At 40.4% G+C, this 20,675-nt stretch overlaps 1 protein-coding gene across 3 annotated transcripts in view; it reads right to left on the reverse strand.

The window, feature by feature from the left end:
• The window catches only part of nf2a (NF2, moesin-ezrin-radixin like (MERLIN) tumor suppressor a), a 31,233-nt gene that overhangs the window by 9,879 nt on the left and 679 nt on the right, over window positions 1-20,675 (reverse strand). For all 3 annotated transcript variants that reach the window (XM_079565617.1, XM_079565618.1, XM_079565616.1), the window contains 12 exons: window positions 19,185-19,310; window positions 18,189-18,311; window positions 14,823-14,906; window positions 8,176-8,244; window positions 8,009-8,091; window positions 5,455-5,530; window positions 4,901-5,035; window positions 4,745-4,819; window positions 3,641-3,754; window positions 3,438-3,560; window positions 3,045-3,262; window positions 1,668-1,773 (listed from right to left, as the gene is read on the reverse strand). In XM_079565617.1, the coding sequence (XP_079421743.1) occupies window positions 1,668-1,773; window positions 3,045-3,262; window positions 3,438-3,560; window positions 3,641-3,754; window positions 4,745-4,819; window positions 4,901-5,035; window positions 5,455-5,530; window positions 8,009-8,091; window positions 8,176-8,244; window positions 14,823-14,906; window positions 18,189-18,311; window positions 19,185-19,310 (1,332 nt within the window). The remainder of the gene's footprint in view (window positions 1-1,667; window positions 1,774-3,044; window positions 3,263-3,437; window positions 3,561-3,640; window positions 3,755-4,744; window positions 4,820-4,900; window positions 5,036-5,454; window positions 5,531-8,008; window positions 8,092-8,175; window positions 8,245-14,822; window positions 14,907-18,188; window positions 18,312-19,184; window positions 19,311-20,675) is intronic.

The following is a 20,675-nucleotide window of genomic DNA, read 5'->3' on the forward strand; positions in this document are numbered from 1 at the left end:
GTTCTGTTCTGGTCGACTGAATAGAGCCAGAGTCATAGAGTTAAAATGATTTTTTTTTTACCATTTCTAGTTTCAAGCTATTCGGCCAATAAAAACAACCACAATGCCCATTCATTAAATCGATTCTCTATTCATTTTTCAGTCGTGGGGCTTTTGTATTCAACAGCTAATTGGTTTAACCACCAGTCAACACCTTTGGAAGGATAATTGGGGAATAACAAAGATATGTTTTTAAATTGCTGGAGTCTTTACTTGGGACCAACAAGTATTTTATTTTGATTTTATTGCATCATTTCAACGCTGCATGTGTCATTTCTTGCTGCAATTGTCACATGCAAGGTCCAATGTGTATAGTAGAAAGTGTTACGCAGAGGGGTGCTGATGGTAGCAAGCTGTCCAAACAGATGTAGCTTTCCAACTAGTAAATAACCAACGGGGCGAGGAAAGCACTTCTCTTTATTCCTTGTAACTGCCCATTCTGAAGGGCCTGATCTGCTGGAATCATGCTAATCTGTTAGCCTGACTAAATGTTCATTACTTTACTCAGTAGAAAGGGTTTCATTTAATAATCCATTCAAGGTTAATAAAGTTGGTAACACAAGGTCTATTTTGACAGAGAAGCATGCAAAAGATCACACCTGCTGCAACCACCAATTGACCAATTGAAAAATCCATTGTTTTCTACACTTTGCTCTGTTTAAAAACCTGTTTTCACAAACGCTAGGTAGACATTTATCCGTTAAAATGTGAAAAGGTCGATAGCAAGTTTGATGAAGTTTGTCCCTGTATATGTTGCCGTAGTAAAAGCGCAAGGACAGGAGAGCATGCGCAGATTGAATTTTCCAGCAGATTGGGCTGTTACACTAGTCCTCATGGCGGGGTGCTGACATTGCTACAACCCCCAGATGGTTTGCTATAACATGGAAACCAACAGCCTGGCTCCAAAAACTTTTATTGTTCTCTTAAAAAATACAGTTTTTCTTTTTTTAAACATGTTTTAGCTTTGGGCTTTGATTGTTCCATGGAGCAATGAGGCTCATGAACATTAGCCTGAAGGAGAGCTGAGGTTTTTGCGTTTATTTTTGGAATTCTTTGCTTGTATTGTTTATATGTTTTATATGTACAATACATTACAGTAGTTTTCTTGTTCAGCGGAGAGAGATCCAGGGCAAAACTCTCTTCGTTGCCTTTGGTACCTTGTACTCGACACATACAATAAATAAACTTGAACTTGAGCACTGTGGAGGCTTGTTGCTGCCCAGCCCGCCTCATGGGGGCGGAGTTTCACGCCTTGTCTTTTATTGGAACATGCTCTGTAGGAGAAGGCTGAGCTGCCATCAAGGAGTCTGTCTCGAGCTGAGTAATTAATGTAAAGAAGGAGTGAAGAATGACAGTCTAATATATGTCTATGCTAGTAACATAACATAGTAATATTTATTTATTTTGTATGGTATGTGTTACATACCAGTAACATGCTAAAAAATTATAAATAAAAGAAAGTTATGCAAACTTATTACGCAACCCTTTTTAAGTCCTCACCCCTTTAAAGTCTTATTTTTAGAATAAAATCGTAGCTTTTTCTGCCCGATAGGTAAAGATATACTGTTGGACACTTTTTCCCCCTTGCTACAGTAAGAATCTCTGCTAGTGTTAAGCATTTCTCTTACCACATAGACATCCTTGCTCATAATCTCCAGGAGCTTGTGCTTTGCCCTCCTCTCAGACTCACGGGCCTCCTGCAGATCCTGCTTTAGCTGCTCCGCCTCTTTGGCCCTGAGGGACACACACAATCACACACAGATTACATGTGAAACCATCCAAGAAGAATAACCTCTGAGAGAATCACCTTTTATCATTAGTCTTTGGTGCTTGGCGCACTTGAATGCTGCATTGTGATTAGTTTTGGCGATCAATGCATTCACCTAGCAGACAATCCTATTATTCCAGCCCATCTCAAATGCACATAGGAATTTCACAATGTTATAGTCTGGTGATTACATTTGGTTTCAATACAATTGCTGAACAATCAGCACTTCCTGGATGATGTGGGGGCGATTCGAGAGCTTGCGTGGATGTAGTCATTTACATGTTGAGTGCATGGGTCCAAATTCTGCTGCTACAAAAAGTGCTATTGTCAAATTGCAGTTACTGGCAAGTGGGTAATGGATCCTATTTCAAGTGATTGCCTTATAAATAGAGAGGCTATAGTGGCCATGTATTCACCATTATTATATAATTCTCCATTCTATATTGCAGCCATTCTAAATCTAAATGGATTAATAATTTGGATTAATTGATTCAAGGTAGTACAATTTAACAAATGCATATTAAATAAATCCTTTCTTTTAATTTTTTTCCCCCAGTGTTTTTTTTTTTTTTTTAACAGAAAATTGCCTCTGACTCTGACTCTGCTATAATGCAATCAATGGTCTGTGCTTACCAGGTCTTAAACTCCCAGCAAGCAGAGTCACGATATTATATATATAATAATGCCCCTAAAAGAGTATGAAGAAATCCATCTTATTTGTAGATTACAATAAAAAGATTAAAAGCCACAGTTTAAACGATTTCATGTGGTACAAAGGCTATTTGATTGAGAAACCCTCATCAGTTGATACAACTGCTGACAATTAAGAGCACAAATTAACTGAGGAGCTTCAGACCAAAAAAGACAGCTGCCGAACAATAGCTTTCTCCATTTTGCCTGAGCTCACATGTCTGGCTGTGGCTGTGTGATTACCTGCTACTCAGCAGCGGAGCAAGAACAAAGCCTTAGAAATTAAATGATTTTAAACAAGTTAGAAGTTTCCTTCTTTGATCGGGCCATTTGAATGCAGCGGAGTGTAACTTGGCTCAGTGTGCCCTGAATCTACTACGTGAGTAGTAGTTACGCACCACAGAATTGTTAGGCACCTCGCATTGTGAGGGGAGCCGCTGTTTAAAGCCAGTTTGAAACCTGTCTGGCCTCATGTTTGTGTTTATATACAATAGGTTCATTTTGAATGAGGTTCAGAGACATCCCACAGATGCTGGTGTCCTTTTACCGTCTCTCCGACTCCTCAGCCATCTGCAGCGCCAGCATCTCTGCCTGGATCATCTTCTGCTCGATGAGGCGCCTCTCCTCCTGGCCGCGGATGGCAGTCACTTTGATTCGCTGCATCTCGGTCTCTGCCTCAGCAGCTTTCTCCGCCAGCAGCTTGGCCTCCTCCTCCGCGATCTGAGCCTTTTCAGCCAGCAGGTCTGCGGTCTGCTCGGAACGCAGCTGGGGAGGGGACAGCGGCATCAGAGGGGAAAGGACATACAACTAACATCACAATCTAAAAACAGCAATTTACTATGCTTTAATTGAGTTATGTTCCCAACACAATAAAAAAAAATGGTCAATTCACTCCAACGAAAATGTGAATGATTAGTTTTTCTTTTCAGCTGAATCTTACCAATGCGTCGTTAGCCATTTGTGCCTCGTCTTGCAGATGCATGAGTCTCCTCTCCAGCTCATCCCTGGCCCTTTCCGCCTCCTCTCTCATCTGCTTCTCTCGCTGAAGCCGCTGCCTCTCCACCTTTCAATAGCAACATTAAGTCCGATAAGAAGAAGAAAAGACAGGTGCGCATCAGCAGATGGTGCTACGAATAACTGTACCTGTTTTCTGGCGTGCACTTCTCTGGCCTGCGCTTTCATCTGCTGAACTTCCAATGAGTCCACGCGTCTTCTCCGCATAAACAGATCATGGTTTCCTATGCACAACTGGAGGATCTACACACAAAAACAATCACCTCAGTAATCTGAACATCAGCTGAACTCTCTGCCACAGCCCCACATCACTCTTTCCTCCACTGGGACACTGTGGCTTTAGTTCAGATCACGTTGGGCCCGATCATCCACCTGGCGCAACAACAGCGTTGCTCAAGACAAAGTTCGCATCTTGTGTACAAACAACAGTGCCCTAGTGCTTTCGCCAGAAACATGAGGGTGTAGCTTAGAAAAAAAGGGGTCGGCAGAGGCGTGGTGTGCTACAAGCAGCACAACAAACTATTTCTCCCACTGTGGTCCATGTCCCGAGAGAGAGAGAATATAGTCCCATTCTAGCACTAGTTTTAAAGAGCGCAGGGCACACTCCACGCCACAGAAAAGTGATCAAAACACCAGCACATGTCGCAATACATTTACACAGTGGTTTGTCAGAAAGGTTGCATGCTACATCAATAATGTAAATTATCTCAGGTTATACCTGCAGTTTGACCAATAACACAAGATGGTGCCAGGCCCTGAAAAGGGTGAATAGAAGCGTTGTTGCTTTACTTTGACTAGAGTTTTAAGAAAATGTTGTTGCTCTTGTGACATAGCAACATGCAACCTGGACCTACATGATTCATGACAACCTACAGTATCTGTTTGGTTTGGTTTCTGGTCTGGGTTTGCATGCTGCATGTATGTTGGCTTTTGTCTTTTCTCTCTGAACTTAATTGACGAGAAAGTGACACACTATCATTCTTTTAGTTTTAAATTCATTTGCCGCACACAGCTTCCTCTGGACATGACTTATGTATGGCTGGATAAAAAGTATACAATTTAAAGTAAAGACATTTCTTGATTCCAAGGCTATACGCTGCCGGTGTTTTCTGCTTGGCTGTATTACAGTAATTGCCTGGGAGACAGCCCAAAGACTATGAAACTATGAGCTCTTGTTTCACAGGCCAGAGCTAATTGGATTTTATTGTCACTTTACTGTATTGAGGAACTCACCAACTTGTTGACCCTTAACCGTGAGGAGTTGAATTTAAAAACATTGGCTTTCTTGTCCAGAGGCTTGATGGTGAACTAAACAAAGAAAAGCCAACGGTGAAATGCAGCAAATGAACGGTCTTAAGAACACACAACATATACTGTAGATTTCGTCACCTCCTTATCACTGTAGGAAATGTTGCGGATCTCGTTCCAGGGGAAGGAGCACTTTGGTGTCAGCCTGTTGTCCAAGTCGTAGATGTGTAGACCTAAGGCATCCACTCCCAGGAGGAGATCAGTTCCCTTTTTATTCTGGATCAGCGACAGCAGAGGAAAACAAGTTTAATAGTCTAATCAAATACCCATTTATTCATTTATTATATACATTATATACATTTTACAATCCACTTAACACTACAGTCTTTGCTTGTTTACTTTAGTGCATTACGGTGAAGCTGAGGTTGACTTCATGGTGGTATTTTGAAATGTCTTGACCTTTATTCAAGGAAGTTTCCGGGTCATTGACATTTTATGCTGTTTGAGTTAGTTTACCGATTGGATTTCTCTGCTTTTGTAACATGTATAAATAGCAAAACTCTACAAGAAAAGATGTGTCAGAAACTAGAGAGTTGGCAGACTGCAGGTTCCCGTCGACGATGACATTACCATAACTGCCTAATCCCCCATATTGGCTTACTTTGAGATGATACAGCGAAGCGGCATTGGCTCACCCTGATTAAAAAGTAATTGACGCCATACATGTCCAGGTCCTGAGCTATTTTTAAATACTCCATCTCAGCTTCATCCCTGTTTCAAAGACAGACAGAGGGAGGGGGATTGAAAGGGATCCAGGGGAATGTAGGGAGAGGGAGGAAAAGAGGGTGGGAGGAGGGAGGAAAAAAAAAGAAAAAGATCAGACCTTGTTTCCGCAGCTTTTGTGCGCAGCATCTGTCATGTCGAGTGATCTATAAAAAAAAATCTGCCGCACGGCTCTTGTGAGGGCGTAAACGCGGGCAGCAAAGACGAACAACTCTAGTCTGTAAAGGGCTCGAGAGGTTATGATGGAAGAGTAGACGCTTTATGCTGGGATTAAAAAAAAAGAAACACTGAACAGACTTTAGCTTTCTTGTTACTGGTGATGCTTAGCATATTGGCAGATTCCAGGGTCAACACAGAAGGGGGTAAAATGATTATTAGCATACTTTGATGGTTGTGTGGAAAGCGGGGCATGCTGGCTTCTAAACTTTTAATAACTGTCTTTTCCATGCGTATGGTGAGAAATGGGTGATTTAGCCTCATCAAAGTTTAACAGGCAGCCAACGAGTGATCCAAGTAAACAGCATAAGCAGTACTGACTTAAGTGAAAGAGTAAATGATTGGAGTTGCACAGATGATGCGCTTGCGGTTTTGGCCAGAGTACTTTGATCTACTGCTGAATGCACTTTCTATTACAATTACTAAAGCATGCACATTATAACACTAAATCCCATAGAAAAAGAGAGGAGCACAATGTATAAGTACAATCTCACTCAAATGTTGTATTTTAACATATGGCCTGACAAACCCTTTCAACCTGTCAAAGATGTTTCCTGGGGCCTCTAGTCTTCAAATGTTTTCAGGCTCCCACGCTGGCCATGAGATGAACTGCGGCCTCCAATTTTGTATTCAATTGTTTTTCAAGTTTTGTAGGATATTGCATTTAAAGAGCTTTTTGCAGGTATTTGGTAATAATCTCAAACGCATATTTATTATCACTATCTCACACATTGTTGGTTAAAAAATGCAATATTGAATTAAAACAGCATCCAACTTCCTGATGATCGATCTCACTGTAAGCAGCCACCACCCATCCACCTCTTTCTTACCCTCGCTGGGCAGCTGTTTCAATGAAGTGGAAAACGTAAGAAAACTGCACAAAGGTATCTTTGTTTCTGAGAATTTTTTTTTTAATTGTAATTCTCCATCATGTGACCTCATTAGGGGCACTACAAATACAGGTGATTTCTCCTGCTTTATGTCTGAAGAAGGGCTGACTTGAGGCCCAAAACGTCACTTTTGTGCTCCCATACAAGCTGTGCGGATCTTTTTAGTGTCTAGTACAGTGTCTTTACTTCGCAATTAAAGGATTAAGCTTAGCAAAAGATTTTCCTCTTCCTGCATATATAGGACCGATGGAGGATCTTTTTGGGAGCTGCCGCAGCGGTGCTAAGAATAGCCACTGGCAAACATTCAACGATTACTCAAAGATGAGCGAGTGGGTTGAAACACAGCTTCGAGTATGTTTTTGATGAGAGAACAACACTGTCCATTTTGTATAATACCCCCTTTAATATTTAACAATACAATATAAATCCAAAAAAGAATCAACTATTAGTCAAATAAACTTGTTTGCTTTGTGATTCCTCCGAGGTGTCCAAACTCACTGCTCTAATCCGCAGTGTTGAGCAATATATCAATGCAAAGAATATATTTCTTTCCTTCTTTGGTGAAGCATTGTTTGGATCAATTATGTAATGATGTGCTTGGTGCATTATCATCTTCAATTTCCCTGCTGTATGAAAGGTTGGACTTCCATTGTAAAAAATCTCCAATAGAAGTCCCTCTCTTTTCTAACTAAAACAATAATGTTGATGTATTGCACTTTTTTGTTTCTCCATAAGCCTCACTCTCCTGCTCGTTACCAAACTCTGAGGATTAGCAGCTTTCTTCTTGTTGGTTTTGAGCAGAACTAACAATGACTCATCTGATACTTATCTTCTAGTACTGGTGCTTAGAGCTGAGAAAAAATGTACTTTAGAACAAATAAGTCAGTGCCGCGGGGAATTGTGGAAATTTCCATTTACTCTTCAAAAGCCCCTCGAGGGACAGGGTATGCAAATGAGCAGCTAACATGATAAAACTTTCGATTGCAATTTGTTTATTTCTCTCAGTACCACAGATTGATAAAAGGTATAGTGGTTGATCATTTTATTATCTGCTAATTAGCTCACTGACCTTGTACATGGCAGTTATTGTGATTTGCAAGCATTATAACCAGTATAAGAAAGAAAGGAAAGTATGTCCCTGGGAAAAAAATCGGATGGAACTAGGCAAAAAATTAAAAAAAAATCCCCAAACTTTGTGAATAGTAACATGTTGAACAGCATCTATTTATAGTGACAGAATTGAGTCACTTATTTCACAGTTAAAATGAGCCACATTTAGACAAACGTAGTAAGCTCTTATGTAAGCTGAAAAGATGTGGCAGTGAAACGTCAGCGTGCAAATGAATGCAGTAGTTCTTACCTCGTCCTACCCCTGTGCTGTGCGTAACACGCCGTGATCCTCTCCTCCCACATTTCTGGAGTCATCTGGTACAAGTTAATTACCTGAAATAGACCAGGCCACATACATAACCACGAGCGCAGGTTGACAATCAGTAACTGCACAGAAAAGGAATAGTGCATTCTTACCCTTTTAGGCAGCAGCTCCTCCTCTGCCAAGAAGCCAGGCTTATGAATGCCGGGGTCATAGTCTCCATACTGAAATCAAACACAACATTTAGAATGCTGTTGATAATGGAAATACCACTTTCTTAAAACACATTTACAGCAGATAACACAATAGCAATAACATATCTCAAAAATAGAAAATAGGGTGAATTGCTCTGCTTCTCCCATTAGAAAGCATTGCACTTTAGACACGTTAAAACAACTTTAAAGCCTGGTTTCTAATTTTCCTAAACTTACTACAGCTAGTTATTCCTCCTGTGATAATGCTGGGTGAGTTACAATTAAAGAAACCAGGCTGGTATACTAATGAGGGCCAGACTTTGATTGACAGGCTGTTAGCATTAGAGCGAATGGCGCAGGCATGGCTACGACCGAACTACGCACCCCGCAAGGGCCGAGTCTACACCATAGACCGTAAAAATAATAGACAGCTCTTCCTTACTCCTCTCCATTTGCCAAAATAACTACGTTCGAGGGGGAACTCACGGCGGTTTTACAGACACCTCCTCCCCAGCGCTTACGAAGCATGTTCCTAAAAAGGGCAAAAGAGCAGGATCTTTGACTTTGATCTTTCGATCAAAATCAGACCCTCATGAATTATGCAAGATTTCTAAAATGTACCCTATGTACCTTTGATTGTACCTAAACCAGCGTTATCACAGGATGAATATCTAGCTGTAGAAACTTCCCAAAAATTAGGCACTAGGCTTTAAAGTTGTTTTTAATGTGTCTAAAGTGCAATGGTTTCTAATGGGAGACTAGGGGTTTATATGGAGGTACTACAGCAATGGGGGACCAATGGCGGCCTCGAGTGTCGCGGTCGGAAAGCAGAGCAGCCAACGGCCAATGGTCTACAGTGAGGATCCCGCCCTTATGCCCTTATAAGGAACATGCTCCTTCACAGCAGGGTACGAGGAGTTGAGGAGGAGTTGTCTATTATTTGTTACGGTCTATGGTGAAACCAAATGTTTGTAAAAAATGCTACCGACTACTCAAAACATAGGTTCCAGATTTTTATTTGTCTTTGTAGTTCTTTTAAAGTACAAAATAATAATTACAACGTGCAAAATTCTATTTCACATTGTAAAAATCCCACAGTCTAAAAGCATATAGGGCAATTCTCATTGATAACAGGCCATACTGCGTCCCCTCTGGGAAGAAGCTGCAGCTCAGTAAGAAAAATGCACCATAGAGGCTGAATGGAGGTTTGACAGCCCCTGGGTCATTACACTCCGAGTGGCCCAGTTGTTGTGTGGCAATGTAAATGATGCTATTAGAGAAGCAGGAGACTACTTATTCATCATCATACAGCTCCGACACAGATCGTACAGCGGTTAACGAGAGATATGAATGGATGAGTGCTGTGTGAATGCCAGAGGGATACTTTATTAACGACGCTGACTTAAGGAACATGAATTACTTGTAGCAGTCTTCATTATATATGGTGGGATGGAAAAGTATGTGAACCCTTTAGAATTTCTCCTGTGAATGTTTTCATGTTATGGCCAATAAAAACATGGCAACATGTAATTGTCTGGGTGGTATTAATTTAAGCAGACACTGTTTACGCATTCTCTTGATTTTAACAAAGATCAGACCACATTTTAAGTCCAATTTCGGCAGAAATGTACTGTAAGAAATTCAAAAGGGTTCACATACTTTTTCCTCTCACTGTATGTAAAAGTAGGTTATGTGATCTTAAGTAGGTTATATGAATAGAAAGTAAGACTTTGATGAAAAAATGTTTAGACAAAGTAATATTTAAGGTGTTTCTGTCCTAATTTATTGCTTTACACTATTTTTTTAAGTGACTGGACCAATTTTCTGTTTGTTTTGCAAGAATCCAGTTTATTAAATGCATTTACTAAACTTGTGTGTCTGCAAACAGCACTAAACTGCTCCGAATTTAATTAGCTTCGCGGGCTGAACAGGCTGGAACTCCTGCACAGTGGACAGAGCTGTGGAAAAGAGCCGAGAGCCATTTAATTACGTCCTTCTGTTTTTCCTCAGTGACTCCTATTCCTCCCATCTCTTTCTGGGTTTGAGATATTATTGCACCCCAAAGGAACAGCCGAGCAGTGTGAATGACATCTTTCGGTCAGCAATTCTCAAATGCAGACTGACATCAAGCCTGCAACCTTTTCTAAAAAGCTATGCGTCAATATAATCCTTGCCTCCTAATTGCAACTTGGCAGCAAAAAGTACCCACTGGCAAATGTGTGCTGTCTGGTCAATTTGGTTGGTTTGTCCTCCATTTTTTTTATTATTATTGTTATTCCGCACAGCTTGGGCAAATTGACATGTCTCACCAGTTACCAGTCAATTTAGCTCTGTTACTTTGGCCATTGTTGTGTTGGTTGTACTCTCATCGCGAGTCCAATAAAACAGTGAGCAGCATTAACCTTTTTGGCTGACGTAAAAGAAGAAGAAATGTGCATCCATTCTTTTTATTTTTCCCTTCTTCTTTATCAACATTAATGCTCGTGATTACTTTCTGTGTCACTTAGGTATGTACAGTAGGTTGCTAATTCAAAGTCCTAAAAAATAGTGCTGTCCATTCAGCTTTTTGCAGAGTGAAGAGAAACAACAAAGAATACTATGCAATTGTTTCTAGAAGGTCATTTTAGTCAGATTATAAACACAATACAATTCACTCTTTATTTAAATAAAAAGGAAAGTTGTCGGCTCGTCTATTGAGATTAGTCGCAATTTTACAACAGGGTTGAGAACGATTGAAGATCATCGCTTCTCAAAGTTCCCTTATCAATCCGCACCACGGGGCCCCCAGTAATAAGCTTTCACATTTTCCAAAACATATCTCATTTTCTACATACTTTTTTTAGAATAAAAAAGAAAAATCACAAACAATAGTGATTATAGCCAGGCTAAGCCAGGCATATTGAAATAATTACTGTATACAAACACCCATTTCATTAATTTTAATGTAAATTAAGTGTGGTCAACTGGGAGGCCCCCCACTTTGGCATTAGTTGCTATAGGTGATATCCGCTTTGGGTGACTTATCATGTGAAAAGCGCTTTACAACTACTAGTATTCTAATAAAAAGGAAAGAAACTTCTGTCCTGACAGTTATTGACTACATTGATCCTTTATTAACATCGACTGTAGTACTGAAGCCTCTGAAGCCTCAATAATGCATGACAACATCTACAGTATCAACTGATATCAGTATTGCCTCTGGGAGAAGACAGCATTTAGATCAGTGACAGGTCCAACTGACTGATGGACAGCTTCATCCACCAGGTTGTCAGGAAGCTGAACTCTCCCCTACCCCCTATGATCCCTCTGCTGCCCCAATGTGTACATATGTGTTTGATATTGCTACATATAGTTTTATTGTCTTTTTACTTTTAGAGTAACATGATTTTGATTCAGTGCTGTACTTTACTGAAATTTTAGTTGCTCAAGATTGCAGAGCTGCAGAGTGGGGGGGTCACTCTTGTCTGTCAGAAACCACTTGACAGTACACATTTCACCGTGCCTCAAACAAGATTCCACTAAGGGTACCAACCATCTTGTCAATGGCTCTTTCTGTAGCGTGTTTTTCCAGAGAGCTGCTTGAAATTTTGTGCACTTCTGCGCAATACACATCCGGAATACAAATGAGAAATTACCTTAAGCACTGCAGACCAAGTGAACTCAACTCTCTGAGGCCAAACGTCTCAAGAGTCCTTAAACCAGATCTCCCGTCTTATGAAGAAGAAATATTGAAGCACTTTATTGACACTTATTCTAATATTTGGCCTTCTTAAGATTTTCATTGGCAAATTATTAAGGAAAGTCAACAACATCTTGGTGCCATGGTGCATTTAACCTTAATAACATCCTATGTGAGCTGCATTGTACAAGCATGTTTTAAATAAATCTATTGGGTAACATTGTAGATGGTATTGTTAGTTGTTAGTTGTTTGGGTATGATGGTGGTATTAGTATGGTAAAATATAAATAGCAGTTGCAGTGGTGGGGTGTATTTATAGCACTTGAGGGGGGTAGAACACAAAAGAAGCAGTGGGAATAATTAAGTCACAGCCATGATTAAAATGCGTTGATAGCGTTAAATTAAAAGGAGAAGATCAACAAGTCATCAGGATTCTGCTTCTATAAGAGCTATTAATGGCTGCACTCATTTGCCAGACAAACAGACCTAATTGTGCCATTTCTCTCAGAGTGCCAAGCAGGCCAGACAAAACAGAGCATCTTAATCAAAGATTAAGAGAAAATATTAATTTCCTCATAGTCACCAGGGCGTTGGCGCTAAACAAGATTTTGTTTTTTTTGGATTTTCAAGATTTTGGGGCCCTGAAAAGGCAAAGACTACATGAATTCATTCTGCTACTTCTCCCAGCTTTAATTTTCTTGTTTTTGAAAATCCATGTCTAACTTACTTTTATTGGAGACATTTTAGTTACTGGACAGTTTTTAGGGCGTCATCGACTCTAAATCAAACTGAATGCAACTAGAAGGACTTCTACTATTGTGTAACACCCCTAATGACCCAGTGTTCATGTCTGCCCTGCATTGTCTCAAAATATCCCTTTTGAAATTCCCAAAACCCACTCGAGGTGTACGTTAAAAATACCAAAATGTTAACATCAGTTTAGCCAAAAATGGCAAACCTTTATATATAGTATAGGGGAACTAATTCCAAATGATAATAGTATCTCTTTTATTCAGAGCGATGTAGTGGAGCGATATAGTGGAGCGATATAGGACGTGATTTAACTGTTACCGGACTAAAGGCTCATTCTTACTTCACAAGATATAAGACCTTTGTTCTTGCACCCTGAGCTGGTCCCCCATTGAAAAGCATTGGACTTTAGACACGTTAAAAACAACTTTAAAGCCTGGTCCCAATTTTTTTGGAACTATCTAGAGCTAGATATTCCTCCTGTGATAACGCTGGGTTAGTTATAAATAAGGGGACCAGGCTGGTTTTCGTAAGAAGAATTTTTATAATCTCGTACTTACTGAGGGCCGGACTGTTAGCATTGGAGCTGTGCGAGCTACACGTCACGCAAAGGCGGAGTCTACAGTGAAAATCCCGCCATTATGTCCTTTTTAGGGACATGCTTCGTCAGAGCTGGGGAGGAGGAGTTTGTAAATCCGCCATGAATTCCCGCACGAGCGTGGTCATTATGGTAAACGGGGAGGAGTGAGGAGAAGCTGTCCATTTATATATACAGTCTATGGTTATGTCTTATGCAGTATGAATAGGCCTTAACTGCTGTTATACAAAAGTAATGTATGCCAGTTAGCATTGGAAGTCTCACTGACCATCGTATAATGTCTTTTAATGCCCCGCAGAAACCTTGAATATTAGCATACTGGTGGTATATGGGACTGTGATTGGTTTATTTTTCCACCATTTTCTCTATGGGTGCATTTTAAGTACTAACACTAGCTGCTTGTTTATCATTATGGTATAATTCAGTATTGCCACAAGCTAAAATTGCAAATTCTTCTGGCTGTTGCTTACTGTCTGGAGCTATGATTTACATGCTGAAAAAAATATCTTCTGAAGATAGAGATGGTCTGTCATCTAAGAATCTGCCTTGCAAACATAAGTGCCGCCACTCTTCCTAAGGCTCATGATTAAAAATAAGCCACAGTAGATCTTATTTTGTGATACAGCACACGCTCCCAGAGCAAACCTTTGATAAACTAACAGACAGACATCTTCTCCACACCAGAGAGCTTAAGTAGTACCTGTCTTAGCTTAACAATACCACTTTACACTAATCAAAATGGAAAGCAAATTTACAAAGAAACGCTGCAATTGACTCAGTTGATGGAGCAGGAGACGGTCAGGAGAGGGCTGACTTGCTGATTCCTATTTATCAGAGTTTTCTTCTACGCTAAGCTCTAAGCTGGCATTGGGAAAGACGTGCCTCAAAGGGCTGTGGGCCAAATCTTTCAGGCATCGCTCTGGTCTCACTGGAGCCTGTCCATCTGTCAGAAAGCTGCACCTTCCTGGGCCCATCTATCTCCTGGAGTTTCTCAGAGATTAAATCCTTCAACCAAAACCACAGCGCTCGCTTGAGGCCCATTGCAGAGTGGTGATTAGACTTGGAGTAAAAGATTGCTTGATCCTTAGCCGGTAAGTTGTGGTATTAATTTTGCCCAAGCCTTGCATAGGGCTGCACCAAATTGTTGCTATTGCAATAATAGGGGACGCAATATCCATATCGCAAGAGGCCACAGGATTTTGTAAAATCACTGTGGTCTGACTGAGATTTGTACTTTTTTTTTTGCCAAAAAAAAAAAAAAAGAAGCTAACAAATAACAACAGTTCCTTGCCAACCACTTGACTCTATTTTGGCACAGCAAGACACAACTCACAATCGTAGAAAAAACAAATTGAAAAGGCCAGTTTGGAGTGCAATAAGGCAATATCTGACACAACATCGATATTAAATCAGCGGCGGCATTTTCACTCCTGATGATGTGCCTCTAATGCCATCATTCATCTCCCTCTTTTTATTTACACTCGCAAACTGTCCATAAGGGATTCTACGCTACACCAAAGGAGATGTTATGTGCTTACTTGCCTTGCTTTTAAATGAATGGGAAAGGATGAGTGCACAAACCTTGGCGTGAACGGCATAGGAGGCCAACAGGACAGAAGCCTCGGGTGGACAGTGAATTTCTTCGTCGAGTATCTTCTTTTTCACCTATCAAGTAAGAACGTGTAGAAATGATTAAACAAGTCAATACTTCCATCCAGGTTCTACAAATGGAAAACATGGTCAAACAGAACATAAACGTGTGTGGCTTAAAAAGCAGCAAAAAAACAGAGGGAAAAAGTTGCCGGTGTGAATATAATTTGTTTGTCCACGGGATAGCCAATTTCATGTTCGCAACTTCTCTCTTACGCCAAGACATTTAGGCTGAGCACTTGGCGAGTGTGGTTTTACTGTCATAGATCCCAGTAATAACATTGCTTTTTAAATCGGGCAGCAATCCCCTTAACAAGCTCCCTGCAGATTAAAACCACTCTGCCCAGCGGGTGCAACTAACTCAACTCCCGTCACCTGCCCGTGGAATTGATTCACAAACTTTGCACGGAACTCAAGAGAGGGATTTTGAGGGGCTACAGGAGGGGCCCCCGCGGCTGCACTTCTAAGTTATGCAAGCGACCAATTTAAAACTTCAGAACGTATTGTTTACGGCGCCAGTCATGCTGTCATATATTGTTGTGGTGCTAACAAAGGTGTGGAGCTAGAGGTGACTGGAGCTAATCGCTTCAGGCGCCAAGAGGTCAGTGAGTAGACGCGGTTTACAAATGAGGTTGCGTTGTCGGTGCACATTGTGGGGTAAAGAGGGGCGTATGTTTGGCTGTGCTGTCTAATGTGAATGTGCGTGTGCGTGTCGGTGTGTGTGTGTGTCTGTGTGTGTATGTATCCAGGTCGGTGATCATTTCTGATAAGCACTAATCCCGCTGTCATGCTCGTGACACTATCTGAATGCGGGCCCTCCCCCTGGCATTATTGGAATTAATGGGAGCCGAGTAACGGCGACATCAGGGCAGAACGCATTTGTATTCGTCAGCCCTTGTAGCAGTGTGACACTTTTACTGTTGGCTAACTTGCCTCTCCACTCAAATAAATAAAAGCTTATGATAATTTAACAAGCAAGAAGGTGAAGCGTAAATAAGAGGGTTTATCCAAATGCCTTTGTTGTGGCTTTTAGAATAACTTTCAGTCCTGTGCCTTGATTTCTGAATAAAAAGCTTGAACCAAGGGTGAGTGATCCGTTTTGTGGCTTACAGATGTAAGCTATTAACGAGACATGTTTTGTAGTGAAGGCAATTTGAGCACTCAAATGAAGTCCTGCGAAGGTGTCCGGACTTTTAAACGGAGGTGCGCCATCTCATGACATCAGCATTTGGGGATTGAGTGTTTTGAACTCTTGACTAGGAGACAGACTAAATACAGTATGTGGTAAAACTCAAACAAACACAAGTCAAACTCAACTCAAGTGGCCCTGAGACACGACCAGAGCTGGTCGGGATTTTGCCTGGAGCTCCCTCTGCAGACACTCATGGGAATGGCACAGTGAAAACAACCCTTTCTGCTAACAGAATGGCAAATCTAATATTGGATTCTGGGCTTTAAAAATGTGGAGGACAGCTCTGTGTTAAACTTATGTTGTAGCAAAGCAGCAAGTTGTTAACGCTTTTTAATGCCATTTTAATGCCTAAATACAATTTGTTTAACGCCACATATACATATATTTCATTTCGCAAGATTTGAAAACATTCAATCAAACAGGAGAATGAGGGGAAATGTTGAATTTCAAAACTAAATTGGTCAAAACGGGCAACTTTTGAGCAAAAGATTGTGTAAAATTTTAGTAAGAACTGCAGCTGAACATGTTTTAGACCATAGTTTTAGTGTTTTTGACAATGAGTGAGCAATCATTGAGTGGGTTCTTCCCAAAAAATGTATATATTTTCTAAGAAATGTATATTTAATGCCAGTTTTAATCTGATTTAATGATTGTTAATGACAGTTAAGGTCTTCATTTTGGCATAATTTATTTAGTTACTTTTAATGCCTTTTAATGCCCTATGGAAACCATGAAGAATTGGAAGGAAGAAAGAAACAAAGTGAAGAGGATTACTCAAAACTGCGTAAATGAAGTGAGATACAACTTCAGGTATATTTTTGACAAGGAAAGAAATATCACAAGGTTAAAGGCACAAAATGTTGATTGGCGTTTTATACACGCTGCATGTCTACAAGTATGAAACCAATCAGGCGTATTGGGATAGATATGACAAGACACAAACAGGGAACCTGATCCCATAGAGAATACGCCATCAAATGGGCCAGTAAAGGGAGCACTCACAGCCTAATTGGTAATTGATAAATGTAGCTGGCAGAAATAAATGATGGCAGCACGGTTACAAATCTCATCTCCAGCCGAGGGAACGGTGTGGCTGTGTCTGGAGGGATTCCTGGGAGGGTATTAAGAGCAAAGAAAGGGCAGCAGTAATATGTTGTGCATTGATTCCACATGGCTGCACACAATCAGAGCAGGACAATGGGAAAAAGTGTATTACAGGGTGCTCAGGATAGAAACCTTCGGGAAGTCTGTGGACCGAGCCGTCTTTTGGCAGGAATTGGATGAGAAGAGCACGAGCAGAATAGTAGTAAGAAAATGGCAGTAGAATATGTTTCATTCTTTCAAAATTAGTCAATCAATAAGCTGAGTATGAGAGCCGGTATGTTTAGATTTATATTGACTGGCAATAGGATTCGGATTCATTCAGATCTCTTCCTTCATTGATTTCATGCATGGGTGCAAAAACCTATTCCAGCTACTTTGACTTTACTGGTTAGTCAAAGGGCAAATACAGACTTAAAGGTTACGTTAAAGGCTGCTCAATCTCTCGCCAAAGCATCGTTATCACAATATTATAGCACAGCCCAATCACTCATAGCTTGAAAAATAAAACAAAAAACATGCTTGATCATTTCAAAATGTGCAAAAGTTCTGGAGCATAACTACAGTATAAACTATACTATAAATGGAGGTGGGTAGAGTAGCCAAAATATGTACTACTCAAGTAAGAGTAACGTTACATAACATAATTTGATTCAAGCACAAATAAAAAGTAGTGCCCAAATATTTACTCAAGCAAAAGTTAAAAAGTACTTGTAGATAATGTTACTTGAGTACAGTAAGTAACTGTTTGATAGAAAAAGTCTGATTGATTTTCAATGACACCATAAATTGTGTGAAACAAAACATATAATCATATAGAAATTGTGATATTCACGAAAGTCCAAGAAAATGGCATGAAAACACAGGAAAAAAAAGTTACTCTGACTGACAATAAACAACACCAACCATATGTATTTTGACTGATGAAGGGCAAAGCCATGTCTAGTCACTATATGTCACTGTATGTATGACAAAATGTAGTTTTTGTGAACACTGATACTCACTTGTAAAAAGAAGAGATGCTGTGTGATGTCTTGCACAAGCTCCTCCTCTGCATTTTCAGGGTAAAACTTGGCTAAAAATTGAAATGTGATCGGCTCCTCCTTTGGTATCTCCTGATCCAGAACCTACATCAATAAACCAATCAATAAGTAGGGTCGTTCACGTCATAGTAGAATCGACGATATTATAATATTAAAGTGATAGTCTGTAAGTTTGCTAAGTGAGGAGACTGAAATTTGGAAAACAATCAAATTGCTCCCCTCTTTAACCAGAAAGCCATTTCTTGGTTTGCAAAAAGAGGAGAGCAGGAACAAAATTTTCAAAATGATCAAGCTCCTGTCCCTCCCTCCTGATTGGACTTGACAGGCTGGTTCACAGGAAAACCTCGTCTCATTGGTCAACGCGGGAGGATACTAGACTCTGATTAGTTGCTGAGATCCGGGAAGGAGGGACTTTACAAAAAATAATAAATACATATTATTACTTTGCAAGACAAGGTGGTCAATTGTGCACATTTCATAAAATCTGTAATACATTTAGACTTCCAGACAATCACTTTAATGACTTTATTATAATTACTTTCTGAACAATCCGCTTTAAAAAAAAAAGTTTTTTTAAAGACATCTCCAAATAAAATGTGGTCCACAAATCTATTGTGTCTATTCAAACGACAATCATAGCCAGTGCCATATTTTCACTATATCTTTAGTTATTTGACTTCCTACTACTGAGAGAGAATTCATTAAACTTTGTGCCAAATTTTGCTTCATGTGGATTACCCAGTAATGAAGATATTAAAAACCTGGTAAAAGAGCTGCATTTTGATATTTAAAAGTCAAATTGTACCGCGGAATTCTGACCCGCCCTCAACCTCAAGCGGGGGCTCTCTGGAAAGCGTCATATAGATGCAGCCTACACAACTGACTTATTTGATCAGGAGTAGCCTTCTGCTGAAATCAAAGCCAGTGTAATAATACAGCAGTCAGTTCGTCACTCACCCGCTTTTCCATTTTCAGCCAAGCCACGGTGTCTTTGACGTTGTACTGAAGCCCAAAGAACCATGTTTCCCTCAGGCCGAGAGCGCGGCACACAAGGTCAAAAAGCTCCTTTCCTTTCAATTTGACCTGCAAGAGCCGAGAGGTGCTAAGCATTAGAGATGTTAAATACAACTGCAGAAAAGCAGGAACAGAGACTTCCACCAGGAAAAATCACATTTATTGTCCATCCATCCATCCATTTTCTTCCGCTTTATCCGGGGCCGGGTCGCGGGGGCAGCAGTCTCAGCAGAGATGCCCAAACTTCCCGATCCACACACACCTCCTCCAGCTGTTCTGGGGGGACCCCGAGGCGACACCAGGCCAGCTCGGAGACATAGTCCCACCACCGTGTCCTGGGCCTTCCACAAGGCCTTGTCCCACTAGGACATGCCTGGAACACTCCCGCGGGAGGCGACCAGGAGGCATCCGGAACAGATGCCCGAGCCACCTCAGCTGGCTCCTTTCGACGTGAAGGAGCAGCGACTCTACTCCGAGCTCCTCCCGGGTAACTGAGCTCCTCACCCGATCTCGGAGGGTGCGCCCAGCCAACTCATTTCGGCCGCTTGTATTCGCGATCTTGTCCTTTCGGTCATTACCCAAATCTCATGACCATACATTTATTGTATAAAATTATAATAAAAAATGTATTCCATATTTATTAATCCGCCAACTTAAAACATGTATTGAAATATGTTACACAAGAAATATGTTCGTACCCATAGCATATTCATATGTATAAAAATACCAGACATTGTTACAAAAATATTCAGATTTTTGGAACAATGTCTGGTATTTTTATACGTATGATTACTGCAACTGATTATATTTGCAAATAGCATTTTTAAATCAAGATTCAGTTCTTGGCGTACATTTTTAAACACATCCAAAAACAGAAGAACACACACATATTAGCACTGTATAAAGAACCCAGAGTATTTCAGAACATGTTTGTAGAGTCTGTAACTATCTCGGTTGGAAAGTACAATAATAAGTCCCAAACAGCAGTAGTTCCCTTAAGAGTCACCAAATGCTGTTCCCCTTTAGGTTATAAATGCAGGTAATCCCACCTGCATGTAGGTTGGTATAACCCACCATATGCAGATTTTCAAACTTAAATATGATTGTGATAAACCTTGTATATCCAAGCTTTACATTACCAAGATGAACAATTTGTTTGTGATGTTGGCGGCAATGACCGTACGTTTTCAAACAGAACAATGCCATAATTTATAATTATCATTTTCTTTTGTCCTGCATTTAAAACAGAATCCAGCATTAAAAAGAAGACCATTCTAGTAAAATTATCAGCTGCATAGGTTCTCCAAGTTAAGCACAGAGCAGAAAGCAGTCATGGTTTTGAGTCAAATGACATGCCAAATGACTACTCTTGAGAGCTACCGTCAAAAGAACAGCAAACAAATAATTCCAAGGTTATCTACACGTTTTCAAATG

This window comes from Gobius niger (genome assembly GCF_951799975.1).
Source record: "Gobius niger genome assembly, chromosome: 1".
In the NCBI taxonomy this organism is placed as follows: domain Eukaryota; kingdom Metazoa; phylum Chordata; class Actinopteri; order Gobiiformes; family Gobiidae; genus Gobius; species Gobius niger.